This window comes from Rhamphochromis longiceps, linkage group LG10, assembly GCF_057381845.1.
Source record: "Rhamphochromis longiceps isolate RC_006_pf linkage group LG10, R_longiceps_female_GT1.1, whole genome shotgun sequence".
NCBI classification, from domain to species: domain Eukaryota; kingdom Metazoa; phylum Chordata; class Actinopteri; order Cichliformes; family Cichlidae; genus Rhamphochromis; species Rhamphochromis longiceps.
In genome coordinates, this window is record NC_140566.1 from 15077267 (window position 1) to 15096744 (window position 19478).

Sequence of the window (19478 nt, forward strand, 5' to 3'; positions counted from 1 at the left end):
CAGCCATTGTGTCTAAACAGGAAAAAATAAAAGAGCTAAACAGGCTGGTGCGTTCAAGCATAATCAAAGGCATTCTGTTTCACGTCTTTGCCTCCGACAGACGGCTTTTCATGTCTGATTTCATTTTTTATTGAATGCTGAACTCATTCCCTGCTTTCACACTGGAGACTGGAATTACCAGTGCAGGTCCAGTTTTGAAGTTGTGAAACATCTATATCGTCTAGCAGGGAGGGGATCAAAAGTCTTTTGAAAAGTCTGAACTTGGGATTTTTCGATTCCGCAGGCACTTGATTTATTGGGATGTGTCTGTGATACCTGCCCACACTTTGCAGACTCACAAAAAAAGAAGAGAGAAAAAAAAGGAGAGATCTCTATTCTTAGGTTGGAGAAGCAAAAAGAAAGAATCATAGATAAAATTGGTGAGAAAAAAAAACAGCATCATAATCTAAATGATCATGCTTTGGGGTGAGCCTATCTCTTGTACAAAGAGATACAAAAACGTTAATATCTGATACCGATATGTAAATAATAATAACAAGTCCGTCAGTCTGACGCCTAAAATGCATTAATTACTGACAACAGTGGTAAAAGCTGAAACCTCTTAAAAGTAAGTGGAAGTTTTTCTGTGCCACCTTAAACTGTACTTAACTGCATCCTGTTTACTTTAGGTCTCAGTCACACATACCTGATGACTGGTCAGTGATCATCTGGCAAACAGAGGTACAAGGGAAAGAAAAGAAAGAAGAAAGAAGTTCATTCTCAGACCTGTTTGTGAGTGGTCGAAGGAAAACGTTAGCGTGAAAGTGGTTGCAAAGAGGATACTGCACCAAAAACCTCTTTGTGATTGCTTTGTTAGCTAGCAGGTTGCCACAGTTACATGTAGATGTAGTTTGTGTGGAAGGCAACAACCTTTCTGCAAACACTTGCAAGCTACTCACCCAGCAGTACTGAAATTGTACAAGTACAACACAGATCAAAAAAACTTTTACCCTGAAGGTGAGCACTCTCGATTTCTGGTTTGCATCACACATTTTCAAGTTTCATTACAACTCAGAAAGTAAATAGTACAATCTATGCAAATCACAAACGACAAGAACATTGTCCAAAAGATCAAAGCAATCACAAAGAGGTTTTGAGTGTAGCACCCTTTTTGCAAAAAAATTTCACCTAGCAACAGCCAGCAACCACTCACCAACCTGTCAAGGAATACACACATTTTTCCCTGGAGATTACCTGGGGGTTAGTGTTTAGTCTCCAGGCCTGTGTGAGTCCACCTCTGACAAACTAAAGTGGCTGTAAATAGTTTGGAACAACTATGTGAAATAAAGGATAATGTAATGATTTGTAAATAATGTAGACCTACTGAAACGTGACAGTTTACTACAAACATCTCTTCTGAAACACAGGTCTCAAAATCCAAACTTACTGTCAGTGAAAAAGAAGACACCATGAAGTCCAAGTAACTCTCAGTCAGAGAGTTTTAGAAAAGCCATTTCTAAAACTTGGAGCACACCAGCCTCAATAATTATGAAATTGAAGACGTTTGGGAGCACCTCGGCTCGTCATAAAGTTGGCAGTCTAACTCAGTGGTCAGTCAGAGTGAGATTCATAGGTCCTCTGAAGAGATACCTGCTGGAAGGATGGCCATGCCGATGGCACTTCATCAATCAGGCTTTTAAGGTAAAGTGGCTAGACAGAAGCCACTCGAGGAAAAAAGACATCTGACAGCCCAATTGGAATTTGTCAAACGGCATTTTCAAGGACTCCAAGAACATGAGAGAAAAGCTTCAGGTTTCATGGAAAAACTGAAGTCTTCCATCACAAGCTACTAAAGCTTGGGGTGGCTGCATCCTACTGCAGGAGTGTAGTGACCAAGGAGCTGCGTGAAAACTGTCAAATAGATACACAAAACCTGCTCCAGAGTGTACAGAAATGCTGGTCCTGGCACCTATGGATGAGATTGCAAGAAGCTCTGCTTGTAATGTCCTGACAAGTACGAGGAGGGGCTTTGATCCATCTGTAATGTTGTAATTAACAATGAAGCTCTCTTATTTTAAGACAAGAGAAAATAATTACTATTAAGTGCGAGAGAGAAAGAGAAACCGAAAAGATATCCCCCCTCCTTCCCTCCAAGGACACATCCGTGGCAAACACGGCTCATGCATCATCTGTGGAAAGACTTGACGATGGCAGTTGAGAGATGCTGCCCTTCCAATCTGACAGAGCTTGAGAGGATCTATAAGGAAGAAGGGGATAAATTGTTCATGTTTGCAAAGCTTGTAGAGACTTACCCAAGAGCCCAAAGCTTTAAATGCTGCCAAAGGGACTTCCAAAAGTACCAAATTAAAAAGGCCTAAATAATTATGAAAATGAAAGACTTCAGTTTTTCCATTTTTAACAGATTTACGTATTCTTGTGTGACCGATGGGCAGAAAATTGCAATTTCATCCATTCAAGATTAAATCTACAAGATAAAAATGTGTCAAAGTGAAGGAGCTCACATACCTTCTGAATCCACTGTGCTTTGAGTGTGTGTGTGTGTGTGTGTGTGTGTGTGTGTGTGTGTGTGTGTGTGTGTGTGTGTGTGTGTGTGTACTCAACAAAAAGATCACAAGACTCCTACAGTCTGGCTGGTGCCCTCACAATACACTCTCTAGCAGCTGAATCCAAAGCGCTTGTGAAAATAGAAAGGCACAAGACAAGGTGACAAAGTGCACGGAGAGAAACAAAACAGGAACGACTGGGTGAGCACCTCTGAAGCTAAGTGAGTGGAGTCAGGAGGAAAATCCATTTGTCTTTAGTAAACAGACACCTATAGTGAAGCGTCACTCTCAATCACTGAGAATAGCAATGCAATAATGCTATGTCCTGAGCAGCTCCTATTCATGAAAAAAAATAAAGAGTACAGTACAACGATCAAACACTACATCACATCAATCATCATCAAGAGAAAACACCACAAGTTTACAGACTCAACAGATTTGGCCTTTATCCATCCATTCTCTCCCACTCATCCTTATCAAGGTCATATGGGGGGGGGGCTATCCTAGCTACCTTAGGGCGAGACATGAATTACACTCCGGACAGGTCGGCAATCTGATGCAGGGCTAACACAGAGAGACAGACAACTGAATTCCAACTCAGAACCTTCTTGGTGTGAGGCAACAGTGCTAACCACCAAGCCACCGTGCTGCCGCAGCTAAAAAAAAAAAAAAAGCCCTGTAGCTGGGAAAATGCAACCCAACCTACAGCATCAGCCTAGACATATGAATGTCTTAATCCCCGCACACACGCGTGCTTCAATTTAGCTGCTGCACATTTCTCAGCATCTCTATGTTTCCCTCAGCAAAAACACGCTTTCTTCTTCAACTAATCTGAAAACTCTAGGTGCAGCTTTTGTTTCGCTTCCTGCACCACACACACACAGACCCGCAAAACAAGAAACAGTGGGGAAGAGAAAAGGAGGAAGTGTTACAGTCTTTAAAATTCTCCTCTCATACCATCTCTTTCCATCAAACAGACCTCGGTGCATCCAAAGTGTGACAGCGGGTCTGTTGGATAGACTGCAATAAGAAAATGTGTTCACAGTGAAAACAGAGATTTTAATGAAGTTATTGTGCAGACAATTTTCCACCCCTTTTTGGTCAAGAGTTACCCTAGAAAAGGAAGAGATCACTCAGTTCTTTTCAGATACCTGTGTCTAGATGTGTCAGACAAATTGCATTTGCTCTGTTGATTCAGATGAAAATTGGCACTTCCCTAATTAAAACGAAGCCTTCTGAATCAATATTCACAATGCACTGGTCACACAGTCAACAGTTATCCTTTTAATTGCTGGCAATCACAAATGGAAGCCTGATTTAAAATAGTATGTAATTAACCTGTTGGTTTTAATTAAAAACAGAAAAACTAATGAATGCAAAGGAAAATATTAAGCTTTGGGCCCGCTGATATTTTAAGTGCATGGTTGGGGCTCTCTCTGTCTAGGACAAACTATCCATGATCTCCAGATAATTGCCCGAATCGCAGCTAATAATCAGTCTCCATATGCTTTAATGAGCCTGCAATTACACCTTATAATCAAAGAGCACTTTGAGGTCAAAGTTCCATGAATACAACTGAAACTGAACTTTATCTGAATTTCAGGAAAAAAAGAAAAAGAAGAAAAAAAGTTTCAGCCTACACCGCAAATCGCTAAGTCAAGAAAGCTTCCCACGGTGTTTGCTCATAGGTGGAACAATCTGTCAGCATGTAACAAATGTTAAATCAACCCGAAGGACGTTGTTAGAGGTAACATGACCCAGCAAGGCCTGCTGTATGTAAGTCAAAAGAACAACTACAGTGCTCTACCCGGGGCACTAACTTGCCCTGGGTAGAGCAGTAATTAAGCAGAGGCATAACTTTGCATACAAAGGGGTTTAATCTTTCAATATCCAGAAAGGGACGCATGATTAATTGTAGATCCTGCCACAATTGTATAGGTCAGCAATGTTTATTTCTATTTTTAATTCCCCTGACTGTCCCAATGTGGTATCGTCTCTCTTCCATTAAACCAATTATATTCTTTCAATGTGAAAACTATCCAAGTAGAACAGAATGTACTTGGGAGGGAGTTTTTTCTGGGAGTGAATGGAGAAAACTTGCAGCTCTTATGGAAAAAGAAAAGAAACAAAGGTGCAAATATAGTGACAAAGAGTAAGGTAGCTCTGACTGACCCTCTGACAAGAGTCAAGAATCAGATTTTTCTTTCGGGAATCTATTGTTGGCTCTGCTGGATTTGCTTTCCAATCCAGTCCTTAAACCTGAAATAACACTTTCTTTTTTGCCCAAATGTTCTCTCTGGGCTCGACAGCTGTTCTGATTTTTCTAGTCGTCCTCCCCAGTCTTTAAGGCAACTGTACTATTCTTCATTTTACAAGTCACTGTTTTAGTTTTGGGATTATAAAAAGATTTTCCTCTCTTGCTGCACTGTGTTCTGACAGACAGTAGCACTGTGAGTCTGATGTTATCCACCTAATAAGGGAGTTCAATTTGGTTAGTGCAATGCATTTTTTTTTTTTTTTTATTCTTGCCAGATTAGATACCTACTTAGAGGTGAACTGTTTGGTGAAAGTACACCCAACTTCATCTTATCTTTGAGTAGGTGTGTGCATGTATGCGTGTGTGCATGTGTGTGTGTGTGTGTGTGTGTTAGATGAGCGCAGATATGACAGTTTCACCTGACTGAACTCAGTTGATGCTCTGCCAGCCAGACTGCCTGTGCCTCTCCTCTGGCCTTTCAATGAAAATAAATGATCCCTGGGTGGCTGTTTCTTTTTCTACAAAATGGCCACAAGTCAGCGGGAACTTAATGTCCGCTCCAAAGGGAAGGGAAATTAAAAGCTCAGAGACAATTTTCTAAAGTTCTTAATTTATCCACCAGCACAGCAGACGTTAAGCTTCTTTGTGTGTGCAGGTAGATGCATACAGATGAATATCAAAGCCGTGATCCAAGGCTGGCCTTGTTTAAAAGTAGCGGCAGATGTTGATGCCGTGATGACGGGGTTCAATACTATAAGCTTTTTCAAGCAAACTATTAGCAAGCTATTCAATTTGTGCAGGAAGCTGGGAGTGCGCCGTAGCATTGCTTGACATGAAGGGAGGCACACCAGTGCTTTTTTAAAAGAATTATCAACTTCTAAAATATTAAATGCGCTCCTCGGCAAAAATAACTTGGCCCACTTTGTGACAAATAAACAGAGCAATAATTAACCGCCTCTTGAGCGAGTCTCTTGTCTTGTTCAGATTCCCATTGCCAATGTCTTGGACAGCAGTTAGCTAAGGAAGTCTTTGTTCTGTTCTGCAGCCTTGCCGAGCTTTAAGTTGCAGTACTTTTTTTTTATTTTATTTTTTTTAAAAAGCCGTCACCAGCAGCAGACCAAAATTGTTTAAACTGCAGGACAACAAACTCTCAAGCAGCAGCTGAATGATATCAAGAACTGCCAAACTGTGACCTGCCAGCCTGCTGGTAGGGAAAAAAGGCAAAAAATACAAAAGCTCTGGTTAGCAATGACTAAACTTTCAAAATAAGAGCAAGGGAATTTCCTGCTGCAAAGATTATCGCAGAAGACACGGTTTAGAGGGGGTAGACAGAACATGAGCCAAGCCAGTATATTAATGATTTCTCACTGATCTCCAAATTTAGTTGCACTTTTAAAGAGGTTTTCAGCATTAGCTAAAAACAGCACTTTCAACTTTTCTGCTGTCACAGAAGTTAAACTCAGTCAGACCTGACTGAGTCCAATTAACACATAAATCACAGTGAAACTCTTGAGAATACCGCCACTCTTGATTTATGTATTTTTAACCATAAAAAATGCCTGCGATCAGAGGGAGCTGAAATTCAAAGTCAAAGCAAATGAAAATCTACATCTCTTATTTAGTTTGTCAGCTGTCAAATCAAACATGTGATTATTTTCAGAATATTTGAATATAGATAAAATTTTGATTAAAAAAACCCCAGAACTAAACAAAACAAAGACTGACAGGAAAAAAACCCCTCAAGGTTGGACAAAATTCACAAAAATGGTGATAACTAAAGGGCTATTTACCTCAGAGACAGCAAAATTCATTTCATAGCAGTGGCACTGGGGATTTCAGCAGCAGCAGAAGGCTTTTAGAGCCACACGAGACATGTGAAGCATCTTGATTTGCAAAAATCTGTTAAACAGATTCTCGGGGCTTTCATTTTATGTAAAGCTGTTCAATCTGTATGGAATCTAATGCGGTCACACCACTTACACTGCTACAGCCGCAATACAATTTAAAAAAATATACATAGAAAAATCATCTTGTCTATAAAAATAAACCTTTTAATGAACAGACATCGCGTTCTGTGAGTGCTGGATTTTATGGTCCATTTCTGTCATGGAAAAAAGCAACAGCGATCACTTACAGACTCTTTGAGGGTAAATATTAAGAAGCAATTTGTTTTCCAGACTTTCCAGCATTTTCCCTTAATTGCATTATACTGACAAAGAGTGACGGGAATGTGGGGACAGGGAGAAAGGGTAATGACGTGTTAAAGGTCCCTGGCAGGAATCAAACAGGTGTTGGTGCAGTTAAGGCTGCTGGCTCACCGTGATGCCTCTGAGAGGAGATTACAAAAGACAGCAGTCACATATATTAAGTGCTTACTACTGAATCACCGTAAGATGAGGGATGACATTCATTTCAAGGACTTTTTGTGGAGGAAAGATAAACCCAGTGCTTTTTCTTCACTGAGCTCGAGATTAGTCCACACACCATGCTGCCAGTGAACCTTAACTATTCTTTTCTGGCATGAAATCTGCACCACAGGCAGTTCACTAGTCCATATATAGATTAGGGAGGTTTCAAAAGAGGTGAGCACATTGTGCAAATACATCTCGTTTCTTTATACATGATGAGCACTGTATACTCTAAAAGCTCACTCTCCTGTATCCACCCTGCTCGGGATACATATACAGAGATGACTCTTGCAGCAGATGGAATTAGAAATGTGTCTGGAGTCAAACAGAGGGAGGGCCTATAAAGAGTGACTTCTCCCTGCCCATAGTGTAACCTATAATTGGGGGCCCGATATCAGCGCGCCTAAAAACACAGCTTACTATTTACACTTTTTTAAAATAGACGTGTTGTGGTGGGGCAGGGCCACACTTGGCAGGATGAGGTGGATTCTCAAGGCCTGAATATGCTTCACTTGTCAGCGTGTCCACATTATCTCCCATGAACAGAACCCAAACGATGTCTGCAGCCACTTAAGTACACTTGATGTGCTTTTCCTCCAAACGGCATGCTGACGTGCTGGTGAGAAGATCCTCCTCTCAAATTTGCACAATGTCAAGCCTTGAAAATAATGTGAATAGTTAAGCTTCAATGCTTACAATCTCTGACAAGGTCTTGATTAATGCTATGGCAAAAAGGCGTTACCGGCATTCAACCAGAATGCAGAAAAGTCACTTTTAACGCACTGACACAGCAGGTTTTCCTTTTTCCAACAGTGACGCACAAATTCAGCATATCTACAGACTGAATTTTTTTTTTTTTTTTTTTAAATGCTCATTCACTTTTCTCTGTTAATAACTTTTTCCACTTAATTAACTTTAACTTCTTATTTACAATTAACCATTTACAGCCAATTTACGACAACTGCTTTTATGGGGTCTGTGTCGCCATTTCAAAGAAATTAAATTAACAAGAAGGTCAGTAGTTTGAGCTACAGGCTGTCAGGAAATGAGGAAGCGCCTTTTCCTCTCGGTTGCTACCATCACTGAGATGCCCTTGAACAAGGCCTTTAACACCCAACTGCTCTGCTGGAGATGCTCAATTGCCAATAACTGTGACTGCCGGGCAGGATGTTTAACCTAAACTAGCCTGATGAAATCTAGATTAAATCTATAATTAACAAGTCAATAGTGTCATTAGTGAACTTTTATACATACAAGATCTCACAATTTAGTCCTCTCCAGGATTCAGGACATACTATCCAGTTTAGGTTTATGCTACACAATAAAAATGTATTTCGTACATTTGCTTGTTCATAGCTGTGTTTTGAGTATGAACAGTTCTACTGAGGATATTTAAAGGGGAGCCTGACATAAGAGAAGTAAAAGCATGGCTTTCTCTTACTGTGCTGCACTAATACAAAAATAAATATTTGAGTAAAACCATCAAAAATAATCTCCTAAGCTTATAAAGATACATGATTACTGGGAACTGCATGAATCCAATTTTGCAGAAATCCCTCTAAGCCCAGTTAGCCTCTGAAATTCCCTTTAGGCTTTTCAGTTAGCCAAGGTTGTCTTGAAAACTGTCACTTCCAAAATTGTTCTTACCATCTGTAAACCAACCCCGTTACCGTTCAGAAAGTCAAACAAGACACTTACAGGTAGAAAAAAAAAATGTAAAGAGAGATGATGGCAGGGACTGTGTGAACCACTCCAGATCTACCCTTCCCCCTTCCTCCTTCCTGAACAGTAGCAGATGACAATAGCTTCTAAACCAGGGCACGCCAGACATCCTGACAAAGGCAGGCTCCTCCCAAGCTGCTGAGTCCCCGGTTCCCAAATAAACACAGCCACAGGGAGAGGGCAAGAGTCGGGGATGTGGAGCATGCTGTGTCCAGACAAGCAGCAAAATGAGTCCTTTTGCCCGAGAGCAAGGCACTCTCCCAGCAAACCATAAAATTCATCTTGGACAAGGGAAATCTCTTGACACACTACAAGGCTTAATCGCATAATTAGGGCTGCAACAAAAACAACGGTGTCACACTCATTTAAAAAAAAAATAACATAAAATAAAATATTAGAAACTGAGAAGCAAATAACTGCATCTCCATATGCGCTGCTGCAATTGTATATCTTGAATGCTATTCAGCTCTTACTCACATGTAAGCAGGCGAAAGGGGTGAGGACCTGGATGTCTTAAGAACTGGCACTGGGAATTTCCAGCTGACAGGAGAACCGCTTTTCCATTTCAACGGCATGTTGTTGTCACCAGAATGGTGCTACAGCAATACCAACAGCAAAGACCATTTCCATGAAAAGGTTTCCAATGCAGTCTTCCATCCCACTCTGCCCACACCATTTAAGGGGGAGGGAGAGCAGCAGCGGCACCAGCAGCTACAGAAATACACTGGTAAAGGCAGTGCGGGCTACAGTCGGGGTTGTGACTTTAGCGGCAGCACTGAGAAGCCAATAGATTGCATCCACCACGACTACTTGCCCTGCTGCATTCACAGTTGTCTCGTGGTAGGAGGGGGAAGAAGCCCTGCCTTCTCATCACCCTTTCAGGGTAGTGAATAGCCCAGTAGCTAAGCAACAGTGCCACCTTGTTAGATGAGCTGTGATTACAGCTCTTGGCTTTCGGTGCAAATACAAGGATGGTAGATTAAGAAAAATATATATACAAGTAGAGCAGGGCGATATGGCCAAAAATATTTATCACGATATATATTTGAAAATTTGCGATAACGATATAACCGACGATATAATTGATGCGAGACAAAATACAACTCCACAACATTACTAGCGCAAAAAGACAACCTTCCATTTATTTTCACTTAAACAAGAAGCTGGTTTTTATGTACATTAAAGCTTTATAAAAATGTAACAGTGCAAATGCAAATTCCTTGCTGAAAGTTTAACCAAAAGGCATTTCCAGTAGAAATGGGCTGACATATCCTGAGCATAACCATGTATAATATCCACTGAAGTTAAAAAGAGGTGCTTTGCAACATTAAACTGCAGTGTGCAGTACGCATTTTTCGGACCATAAGGTGCACGGGATTATAAGGCACATTAAGCGAAACAAAGCAGTCAGATAAATCAAACTTTATTAAACTCATTCTTCTTGCTTCCTCCACTTCTGTACCATTGATTCATTAATGTTGAATTCTCTGGCAGCTGCTCTATTCCCATGTTGTTGCAGTATATTAATGACTAACCTCGTATTGTGGATGGATTATCTCAGTTGTTCTCCTGACTGAAGTTTGGTCCGTTTACAGCATCCTGCCATGCGATTGCATTTGTCTCTAACCATGAAGAACCTTCACGTTAACTTTTATAAGTGGAAAAGTGTTAGTGTTCGTCCTCCAGCTTCACTGTTTATGTTATGCTAACATAGCTGTGTCGCTAGCGATCACGTAGCACATCATTATATACCAGCTAGCCCAACTTCAGTAACCCTACAAACGTCACTGCTGTTTAGTTTCCTGTCTTCATTTATGTTGGAAGTGATAGCAGAGCTGTACGTTTGATTTTTTTTCAGAAATCTCTCAGTCAGAACATGCAATATCATGCTTAGGTAACTAGCGAAACTAGCGAGCTAACTTCCGCTAGCTTCCTGCTAACTTCTAACTCCATTAAATGTAATAACTTTTGTTTTCATGGATGCCTGGAAGTTAAACTTTATAGTTACACCTGGTAAAGCAGCAATGCTGATCGTTTTATTAAAGATGAATTTAGACAGTTTTTAACTCTAAGTGATGCTGCAGTGTTGTTTGACCTGAAGCATACGGAGTTTAGGACCCAGATTACTCCCAGATTTAAGAGCATCTTAGTCCGACAAATACGACAATAACAACGGCCGCTTGCATGTTCTGCAAAAAAAATGTGCTTTGTTGTGTATCTGACGGACAAACACCAAACCAGTTCCACATCACGGAAGTTGCACCATTTTTACAAACCAATTCTGGTTCATCTGTTTCACTCAACAATCGGCCATGTGCGTATGAAAACAAAAGCACTGCGCATGCGCGTTTTACTCCCATTCTATCGCGATATTTCATTTTCCTATCGTTGCCTAACATTATACCGGTATTACCGTGAACGGTATAATATGGCCCAGCCCTATATACAAGTCAATTAAAAAACAAACAAACAAAAAAACAACCAAAGGATCCAGTCTCAAGAGATGGGCATGTCACTGATTAAACTATATAGTTCTATATACTAAGTACTGGACATGGGCCACTATATTCATATTCCCATTGCCTTTTAAATTAACAGTACAGAAAGAGCGCAAATTGATCAAAATTTTAACTACACTACCTGAACTGTTCCACTTTACCAAACCTAAGCATGTAGGGATTTGGAGTCAACTGCAAGTTGATGTTCTCTTCCTCTTAAATTATCCCCCACACAAAACTGATTGGAAGGCGATTGGTGGTGCAGTTGGATAATGACCTAAAACCATGGAAGCAACCCAAGAGCTTATTAAGGCAAAGGAGTGGAATGCTCTTAAATGGACAAGCCAATCATCTAACTTCAAACCAACTAAGCCCACCTTTCCCTTACTGAAAGAAATAAAACGGAAGGCACAAACAAGACCCACAAACAAGCAGGTACTGGTGCTAGATGCAGTGAAGGCAGGGCAATGCATTCCACAGGAAGAAACATCATTTGGTAAGATGCTCTGACTCAAGACTTCAGACAGTCATTAACTGCAAAGGATTTGCTGTAAGGAGTCCCAGTAGGCTTTGCTTTAGGTCACAATACCTTTGAGATACAATGCAACACCTTTTACAATCCATCTGATTAATAGATCAGATGATCGAACACATCGACAGCTGAGATTTACACTGATGTTATAGAATATTACGTTACGGACTACAGCCAGCTTTTTAGCTATAGCATAATTTTCTACCTCTGCAATTAACTAGAGGAGCCTAAAAACTGCTGCTCAGGCTGTACGAGTCAGACTGTGGTCACGGGACGACAGAGTTGTCACTGTGATTGTGGCTGTGGCCATGGCTGTGCTTTGGACACGGGCATGATTAAAAGGCTTTGACACATTGGTTTCTGCTGCGAACTGAAATGGCTGTGCATACTGCAGGTTCTGAACTCTTGTGCTGCGTGGGTAAGTCATTTGTCTTACCTACGCTTTCTTGGCTGGGAGGTCATAGAAACAGTGCAGAGTAGTTACAGCACAGCGAGACATATCCTTAGCGCCACAGATTGGCTGATAAATGCAACCACAGTTTATGCTATGCCCGCTTCCACAGTCAGAAAGGGCAGATCCATCTAAAGGCTATGCACAGTTATACATATGCAACAGGGCTGCCCTTGAAAGTTAACACTTCATTTAATGAAGCATTTAATGAACATATCTAATTTGATTAACATTCCCCAACTCAAATCAATTATTTATCTACCTGACAACAAGGGCTGTGAAAACTAGGAAAACTGACCAAAAGTCACTCTTATTTGAAAAACACACACAAATATTTTAAATAGCTGCACACATTATATGTGCACATTATGTCCACAAGTGGTCAAACAATAGAACTAACCTGAACAGGTACATGTACTTCAACATAAACATGCCATTTACAAGCCCTACATTACCACATATTACAAAAAATATATATATATAAATAAATAATAATTTGCTTCTATTATAAAGAATGGACATTCGACACCCTTTGCGAGGTCTGCTGTGGCAAAACATGGAAGATTAATCGTTTGCTCAACATGCAAATGGGAAATAATCAAACCAGCAGGGGGCTTAGGTCCACGAAGCTTTGATCATCATCCTGTTCTCTATTCAGTATCTAGCCAGTTAAGGCTCCACGATTTGATGTCTGCTGACAAAAATCTATTTTACCAAACAGGAGTCAGAATGTAAATCATTATCTGGAGCCAAGATGGGGTTTCATCTTTCTACCATTATTATCATACGACTGTTTTAGAAATTATTCCAGGCGTAAGCTTATCCCCTACGGAGCCGGAGCAATCTGAAAATTTTGTATTTAACAGCTGTGGTTCAGACAAAAAAAAAAAAAAAAAAAAACAGCCCTCAAGTTTTTTCATGTATTTTTTTTTATCGTACTGTTATTGCCTGTCTTAGTTTTTGGGTTTTTTTTGGTTTTTTTAAATGGTACACATAATAACAAACTAAAAGATTTTTTGGGGGGGAAAGTAGTTTTAAAAAGTTGAAAAAAAAGACATAAAATGACTTAACACCTGCTCACCCTCAGCTGTTCAGCTGATATTTTTGTCCACTTCAGCTACATTCACCTGCTCCCTAATTCAAAAGGGTCACCACAGCAGGTAGCTTTCTGACACAACCCCAAAGGGATACACATCTGCCCCTGGGATTTAACTGGATATGTTTTACTTGGTAGGTGAATTTGTAAACCACTCCACCATGGAGCCACATTTACTTGGCCACTTATGTTCCCTGCTTGTGGCAAACTAACAGTGAAAATGTACACCTGTATTTTCATCTACACCATAGTTACTGGGTAACCGCACACCCTTGTCTCCCCCTGGAAATGTAACTACATGACTGATTGACCTCATCAGTATAATCCTTTCTTCTTATTTCTTCCAACTCCTGTTTCTGCCCTTATTTTTTTTTTTTTTTTTTGAATGGACTAGATCAACTTAAACAGAAACTTGATTGCAAACCAGTGTTTTGGAGGCAAAGCTGCAGTACAACAGAGACACAACAGCACAAGCATAAATTTTGGCAACGTCACCAGCCCTGTGCGTGGACTACAAAATAGGCTCTCCACAGATTCGACTCGCACAAGTCATAATTAGTCTTAAATCCTTCACCACTCTCTGCGTATCTGAGGTCTGAGTGAGACGTCCACCTAAGATGCTACCTTTGCCATATATGAATATGGAGAATTCAAAACACTTAGCATTACATTTTGTGATTCTTCTAACTTTTTATTTGCCAGAGACTGCGAAAAGCACCGAGAGCCAACCAGAGGCCAATTCCAAAACAGTGTTTTTGTGTGTTAATTAAACTGCAAATCGGTTATATCAGATAGACTTCTTGGATCATTGCAAAAAAAAAAAATATTAAAACGTAATATATCTATGTATGTAATATCTACTTCTTTAAAAATACAACAGTAGCAGCATTTCAAAATAAATCTTTCTTCTCTGTGTTATTTTTGTCTAACCTCAACTCACCATCAGACTGCTGCAGTTTCAAGTGGCCAAGAGTGCACTGTCCCGCTATTACAGGAAAGGCTTCATGTGAAGTGTTCAAGCATAAATTCTTTCTGGTGGCTGATTTTGTCCCTCTCAGAAAAGATGAATATTTGTCCACTTAATCTGTTCTTGTGTCAAATTTCAGCTACGCTGCATGTGTGTGCAAGCACCCCCTCTGTAGTGGATATTCCTGCATATGACATACAAACCCAGCACTAGCCAAACAATAACATTTTTAAATAGTCTTCTCTCCTCTTGCATTCTGAAATACATATAACGGTCATGACCCTTTTCCCCCTCTCTTCTTCTCCTCAACTGGCGGTGCCATCTGTATTACAACCCCCATCATCACACCTTACGCTGTAACTGGCAGAATGACCTTGCGTCTTAACCAAGGGCAGCAGTCATCGTGCCGCTTCTGTCAAAGCCTGAAGGCTCAGTGCTACACCCATTATTCACAGTCCTATTCTATCACTCTCCTCCAACAACTGCAAACCCCCACATAATAGAGCTGTCCATGTCAAATGGCAGCAATACAATAATTCCACACCAGTGTAAAGATTTTATTTTACATGAATGAACTGTGAACAGCAAGGTTTCTATGCTAAATACAATTTGATTATTATCCAAAAGCAATTAACCATAGGAGAAGTGAAGTCATGGTGTTTTTAAGCTTCTTTCATTTATTAAACAGGCTTTTCTAAATGTGTTACTGATAGCTTATGCTGTGGAGAGACAGTCAGCAGTCCGCCTTAACTTTACACTCACAACTGTGTTCTCCAACTGCCCATCCATTTGGTGGTGTGTCTCATCCACCTCCACACAGTCTCAGTTCTGTTCTCGAGCGCCTTTTACAGACCATAGCTGTCCAAAGGGAGTTTAACCTACTCAAATTTAACTAAATTTTAATCAAAGAAGTCACGGTTGAGAAACTGGCTGTCTGAACTGGCAGGATTAAAAAAATAAACAACCTCAAATAAATATGAGGAATTAAATTAATCTAATTCCAGCTAAAAGTAACACCAAGGCTGCAGCCAAAGCCAAGGAGGAAGGCTGGGGAAAAATGTCTGCTGTGTAAATTAATAGGCATCAGCATCACCGCCCCATTATTAAAGCAAAGCATATCTGATTAGAACTATAATTATGTGTTCCATTTAAATTTTGTGTTGCTTAGATGCAATCTTATGGCATGTACGACTACTTCACCCTTTTCTTTCAGGTGCGACCCTGCCAATGTTAAACAGTCTCGAAAGCAATTAAAGATCAAATATAAGCATGCTTACAAATCTTTCACAATCTCAACAAGTATTCAAAGCTTCTTCAGTGCTAAACGAAGGCCTTAGGAACAATAAAATACATCTGAAATTGTTTGCTACAGGCTAGAATAAAAAACAACGAGGCAAAGGAAAATGTTCCCTCTCCAGAGAATCAATATTGTCATTGATGTTTTGGAAAGACAAAGGGTTTAGATGCTCTATTAAAAAGACTAGATGCTCTCTATCTACACATCAAAATATTTTTTGGTAAAAGTGGTTGACCAGTTAATCAGGCCTTTAAATGCAAACATCTGTTACCTGGAAAATAAGCAGCTCTGAAGCTTTTTAGAGATAGAACTGAAATTACCATGACTCAGTTGGCTCACTTAAACTTTGTTTTTGTAGCATGCATTATTCAGGAAGTTAAAATTACTCCCTATTTTGCCTGGATAAGTTACTTTTATCGATAGTGAAATGCTGGTGCTAAGACACCAAAGATGATCAATTTTCAAGTTCAATAAAAGTGGTCACTACCTTAATAATACTTAGGTTGTATTATTGTAGGGTCTTTAACTTGCAATATAAAGCGCCTGATGTTATGATTTGGCGCTATATAAAAAAAAATTTCATTGACTTTAACTGAAATTGAGTTGAATTGAATCAGATCAGGCAGAGCATCCAGCCTAAAATGTGTGCCAAATCAAACATGTGGTGTGGTGAACCCTCGGGAAATAAGGGACCAGCTGAAAGTACCTTCTTCTTCTATACCTGCTATGAAATTGTTGTCTTCTATCAGTGATCTCAACAGAAACGTGCACATCTTAATTCTATTAGTACCACATCAAAGAGCTGTAGCAGTTATGAAACCGAGAGTGAAACCGCAACACAAATACCAACAGTTTTGGTGCACAGTTTGACTTCCTTATCTCTTCATCTATCGCTTTTGCTTAAAATGAAAGTTATAAGCTACAAAGGCAAAAGATGAACAGTAAATCTACAAAAAGCTCCGACTTCTTATATAAATCTCTTTAACACCTATCCATTCAAATCAGTAGGTATTGTGCCGTCTTAATCCAACAACAGTGGAAGAAGCTAAAATGAGGACAAAAGACTAATTCTGTCATCTCTGCATGCATGAGTGTCACTATTGATTTTAAAAATAGTTATGCCCGTCTCTAACTTTAAGTCCCGCCAGGAACCGAAAACAGAGGGCACCATCCACCACAGTTATACCCAGTGTTGGTCCATATTAGGTCACCAGCTTGATGAGTCATTTGACTCAACTTGATGGGGGTAAAAAACAAAAACAAAAAACAAAGACAAAACAAAACAAAGAAACTGCTTGTTTTCAATTATTACCAAGTCCAGTTATAAATACCATTAAAATCCAATTTGAGTATATATAGAAAAGTATGAAATAACTATGAGTATGTGAAAATACTGCTTGTTTAGTGAGAAATAAGCCACTATTACACACAGGCTACTCAGGCAAGATGTAAAAGGTAAAGTACTGGAGAACAAAATAATATATTAGAGTCACTGGAGAGGCTCAGGGGTTTTAGCAGTATTTTTCAGTCCTGGCCTATGTATACTAATGCATTAATACTTTAATTCCTTAACATGTAATAAATACTACTTAATTAACACCAGGTAGAAGCCATTCCTATCCAGAATTTAAACCAAGCATTACCTACAGTTTAAAAATGGCCCACCATCAATTCTCTATTGGAAGATGCTTTTTTTAAAAACGACTAATTTTGGCTGGTTACATTTAATATTATTCTAAGAGAAGGAAAAGAAAATCTTAAACATTGCTTACACCGTATGTTAAACATTCCTTAATTTTTGGTAAGTTTTGTGAGCAAAATATAAAATTCATAGGCATATTAATAAAAACAAAAATGCAAGATGAGGCCGCATTACCATACCTATCGTGCAGTCCGACGGGCATCGTCTCCCCTCTGTGTATAGGGTGCTCCATACCCTCGCCAAAAACCACACCTCAAAAGCAAAATATTTGTGTTAAAACCCTTCTCCAAGAAGCACACACATTATGGCATTTTCTGAACTCCAGAAAATGCCATAATACTTTTTTTAATTAGGTGATTTTTAATTCAGCACTTTTAGGAAAGTTTTGACAGTATTAACAGCATTTTTAAACTGAACTTACGTTATCATGTTTTAAAGTTTGCACACTTTAACGAGCCAGTTTAAGAAAGCTTCTCCAGCAAGGCATTGATCTTTTCTTAATCCACTTTACCCCATGTCAGCTGACACAAACATTCAGTTACATGGCAATGCACCATCTGAACGCTTATTCTCCTCAACTGAGATGTACCACACACACACAAATCCCTCATATAGTTTCACCTTAGACGATATTAAACTTACATTAACATCTTAAATAATTGGTAGTAACAAAGTGCGTGTGCATGCATGTTACTTTGTAGCTGAAAGCTGAAATAGATTGACAGAAGGGTGAATGGGTGTTTCTTTGACCCCATCCGCTGCTAAAATGTTACAGTTACATCACAACTTGTTGCTTTACACTGAACTAGGCTAATTAATGCTAAATATAGCTCCAGTCTATGTTACTTGAGAGAACAATCTTCGTGCTCGTTTAAAATACAGCAGCATCACCTTTAAAATAAGAAAAGATGAGCAAACTGTCATCGCGATTGTTTCAAAAGCTTAGCTCAAAAGTTTTTGATATTTGAGAAGTTTTCCTAAAACTTTGATTCCCTCTGTTTAAGAATTAACTTAGTGACAGGGTTTAATTTGGGACGAACGTTTGTCACCACAAAGTGCCGAGCTGTCGGAGAGACGTGTGGAGAAGGTGAGGTTAGTCCTTTTAAAGCTCAAGGTTTGATATCGTGATGTATGGGAGAGAAACTAAAACTGACTTTGTTCCTAGCAAAGGCTTCAGGCTCCTATCTTTAAACACGTCTGTCTCCATTAGCCGGACTGCGACAGCTGTTCAGACTTAACAGACAAGGCAACCAAATGGGAGCTTTGCTCATTTTCTGGCCATGTTTGACTCCATACTGTCGGTACACCTCCGGTGGGAACAGGCTAATGCTAACTAGCTAGGCTAACCCTATCGTTAACATTTGCTAGCTTAAAATAACATCAAATCACGACAGTCGACTTTGTGGTTGTCGCGTAAGTTTCTCTTAAGCAATCTTCCCATAGCGACATTAGCTTAACCAGTGACGGCGCAAAGGACTGTGGTCCTAATATAAGTTAGTTGGTTTAGTTATTAGTTGGTCTGGTTGGTTGGTTGATCTACCACCACCAACAGATGCCTATGGCTAACTGACAACCCGGTATGTGTTGAGCTTAATATACTACGTATAACATATTCATTAATGTAGGCAGTTTAACTATACTCTGCAAAGTTTTATAAAGCATATTCCATACCTTCCACAACGATATAGCGTTACCTTGCGTCCTTGTTTTCCTTCCAAGCCCTCAAATCCACTTATACCCCTGAAGCCTCCTTCCTAGTTTTATCCAATGCAGTTGTAGCTTACTAGGAAAGCCGGAGTATCCACACTTTCCATTGGCGGAAGAGTATGGCAATCTTCTCTCATTGGCTTAAAACTTCCGTTACTAAATAATGGTTTTAAGACAGCTTTTTTTATTTGAAGCACCTGGACACTGAAATGCCTGGATAATACTTTGTGAGGTGAACCATAGCCTTCCATTTAAAAACATTCGTGAGCTATATTCATAATGAAAAGTATCACATGTT

The 19478-nt window shown here is 39.6% G+C and overlaps 1 protein-coding gene across 3 annotated transcripts in view; it reads right to left on the reverse strand.

Annotated features, from left to right (window-relative positions):
• The window catches only part of klhl13 (kelch-like family member 13), a 43813-nt gene extending 24578 nt beyond the window's left edge, over positions 1-19235 (reverse strand). Inside the window, exons 1-2 of one of the 3 annotated variants that reach the window (XM_085420411.1) lie at positions 19145-19235; positions 17653-17725 (exon numbers count right to left, since the gene is read on the reverse strand). In XM_085420411.1, the coding sequence (XP_085276537.1) occupies positions 17653-17705 (53 nt within the window). In that variant the 5' untranslated portion in view covers positions 17706-17725; positions 19145-19235. Of the gene's footprint in view, positions 1-9407; positions 9725-17652; positions 17726-19144 lie in introns of those variants that run through there. The other 2 variants (XM_085420412.1, XM_085420410.1) reach the window with 2 other exon arrangements.
• Positions 19236-19478: the final 243 nt, after the last annotated feature.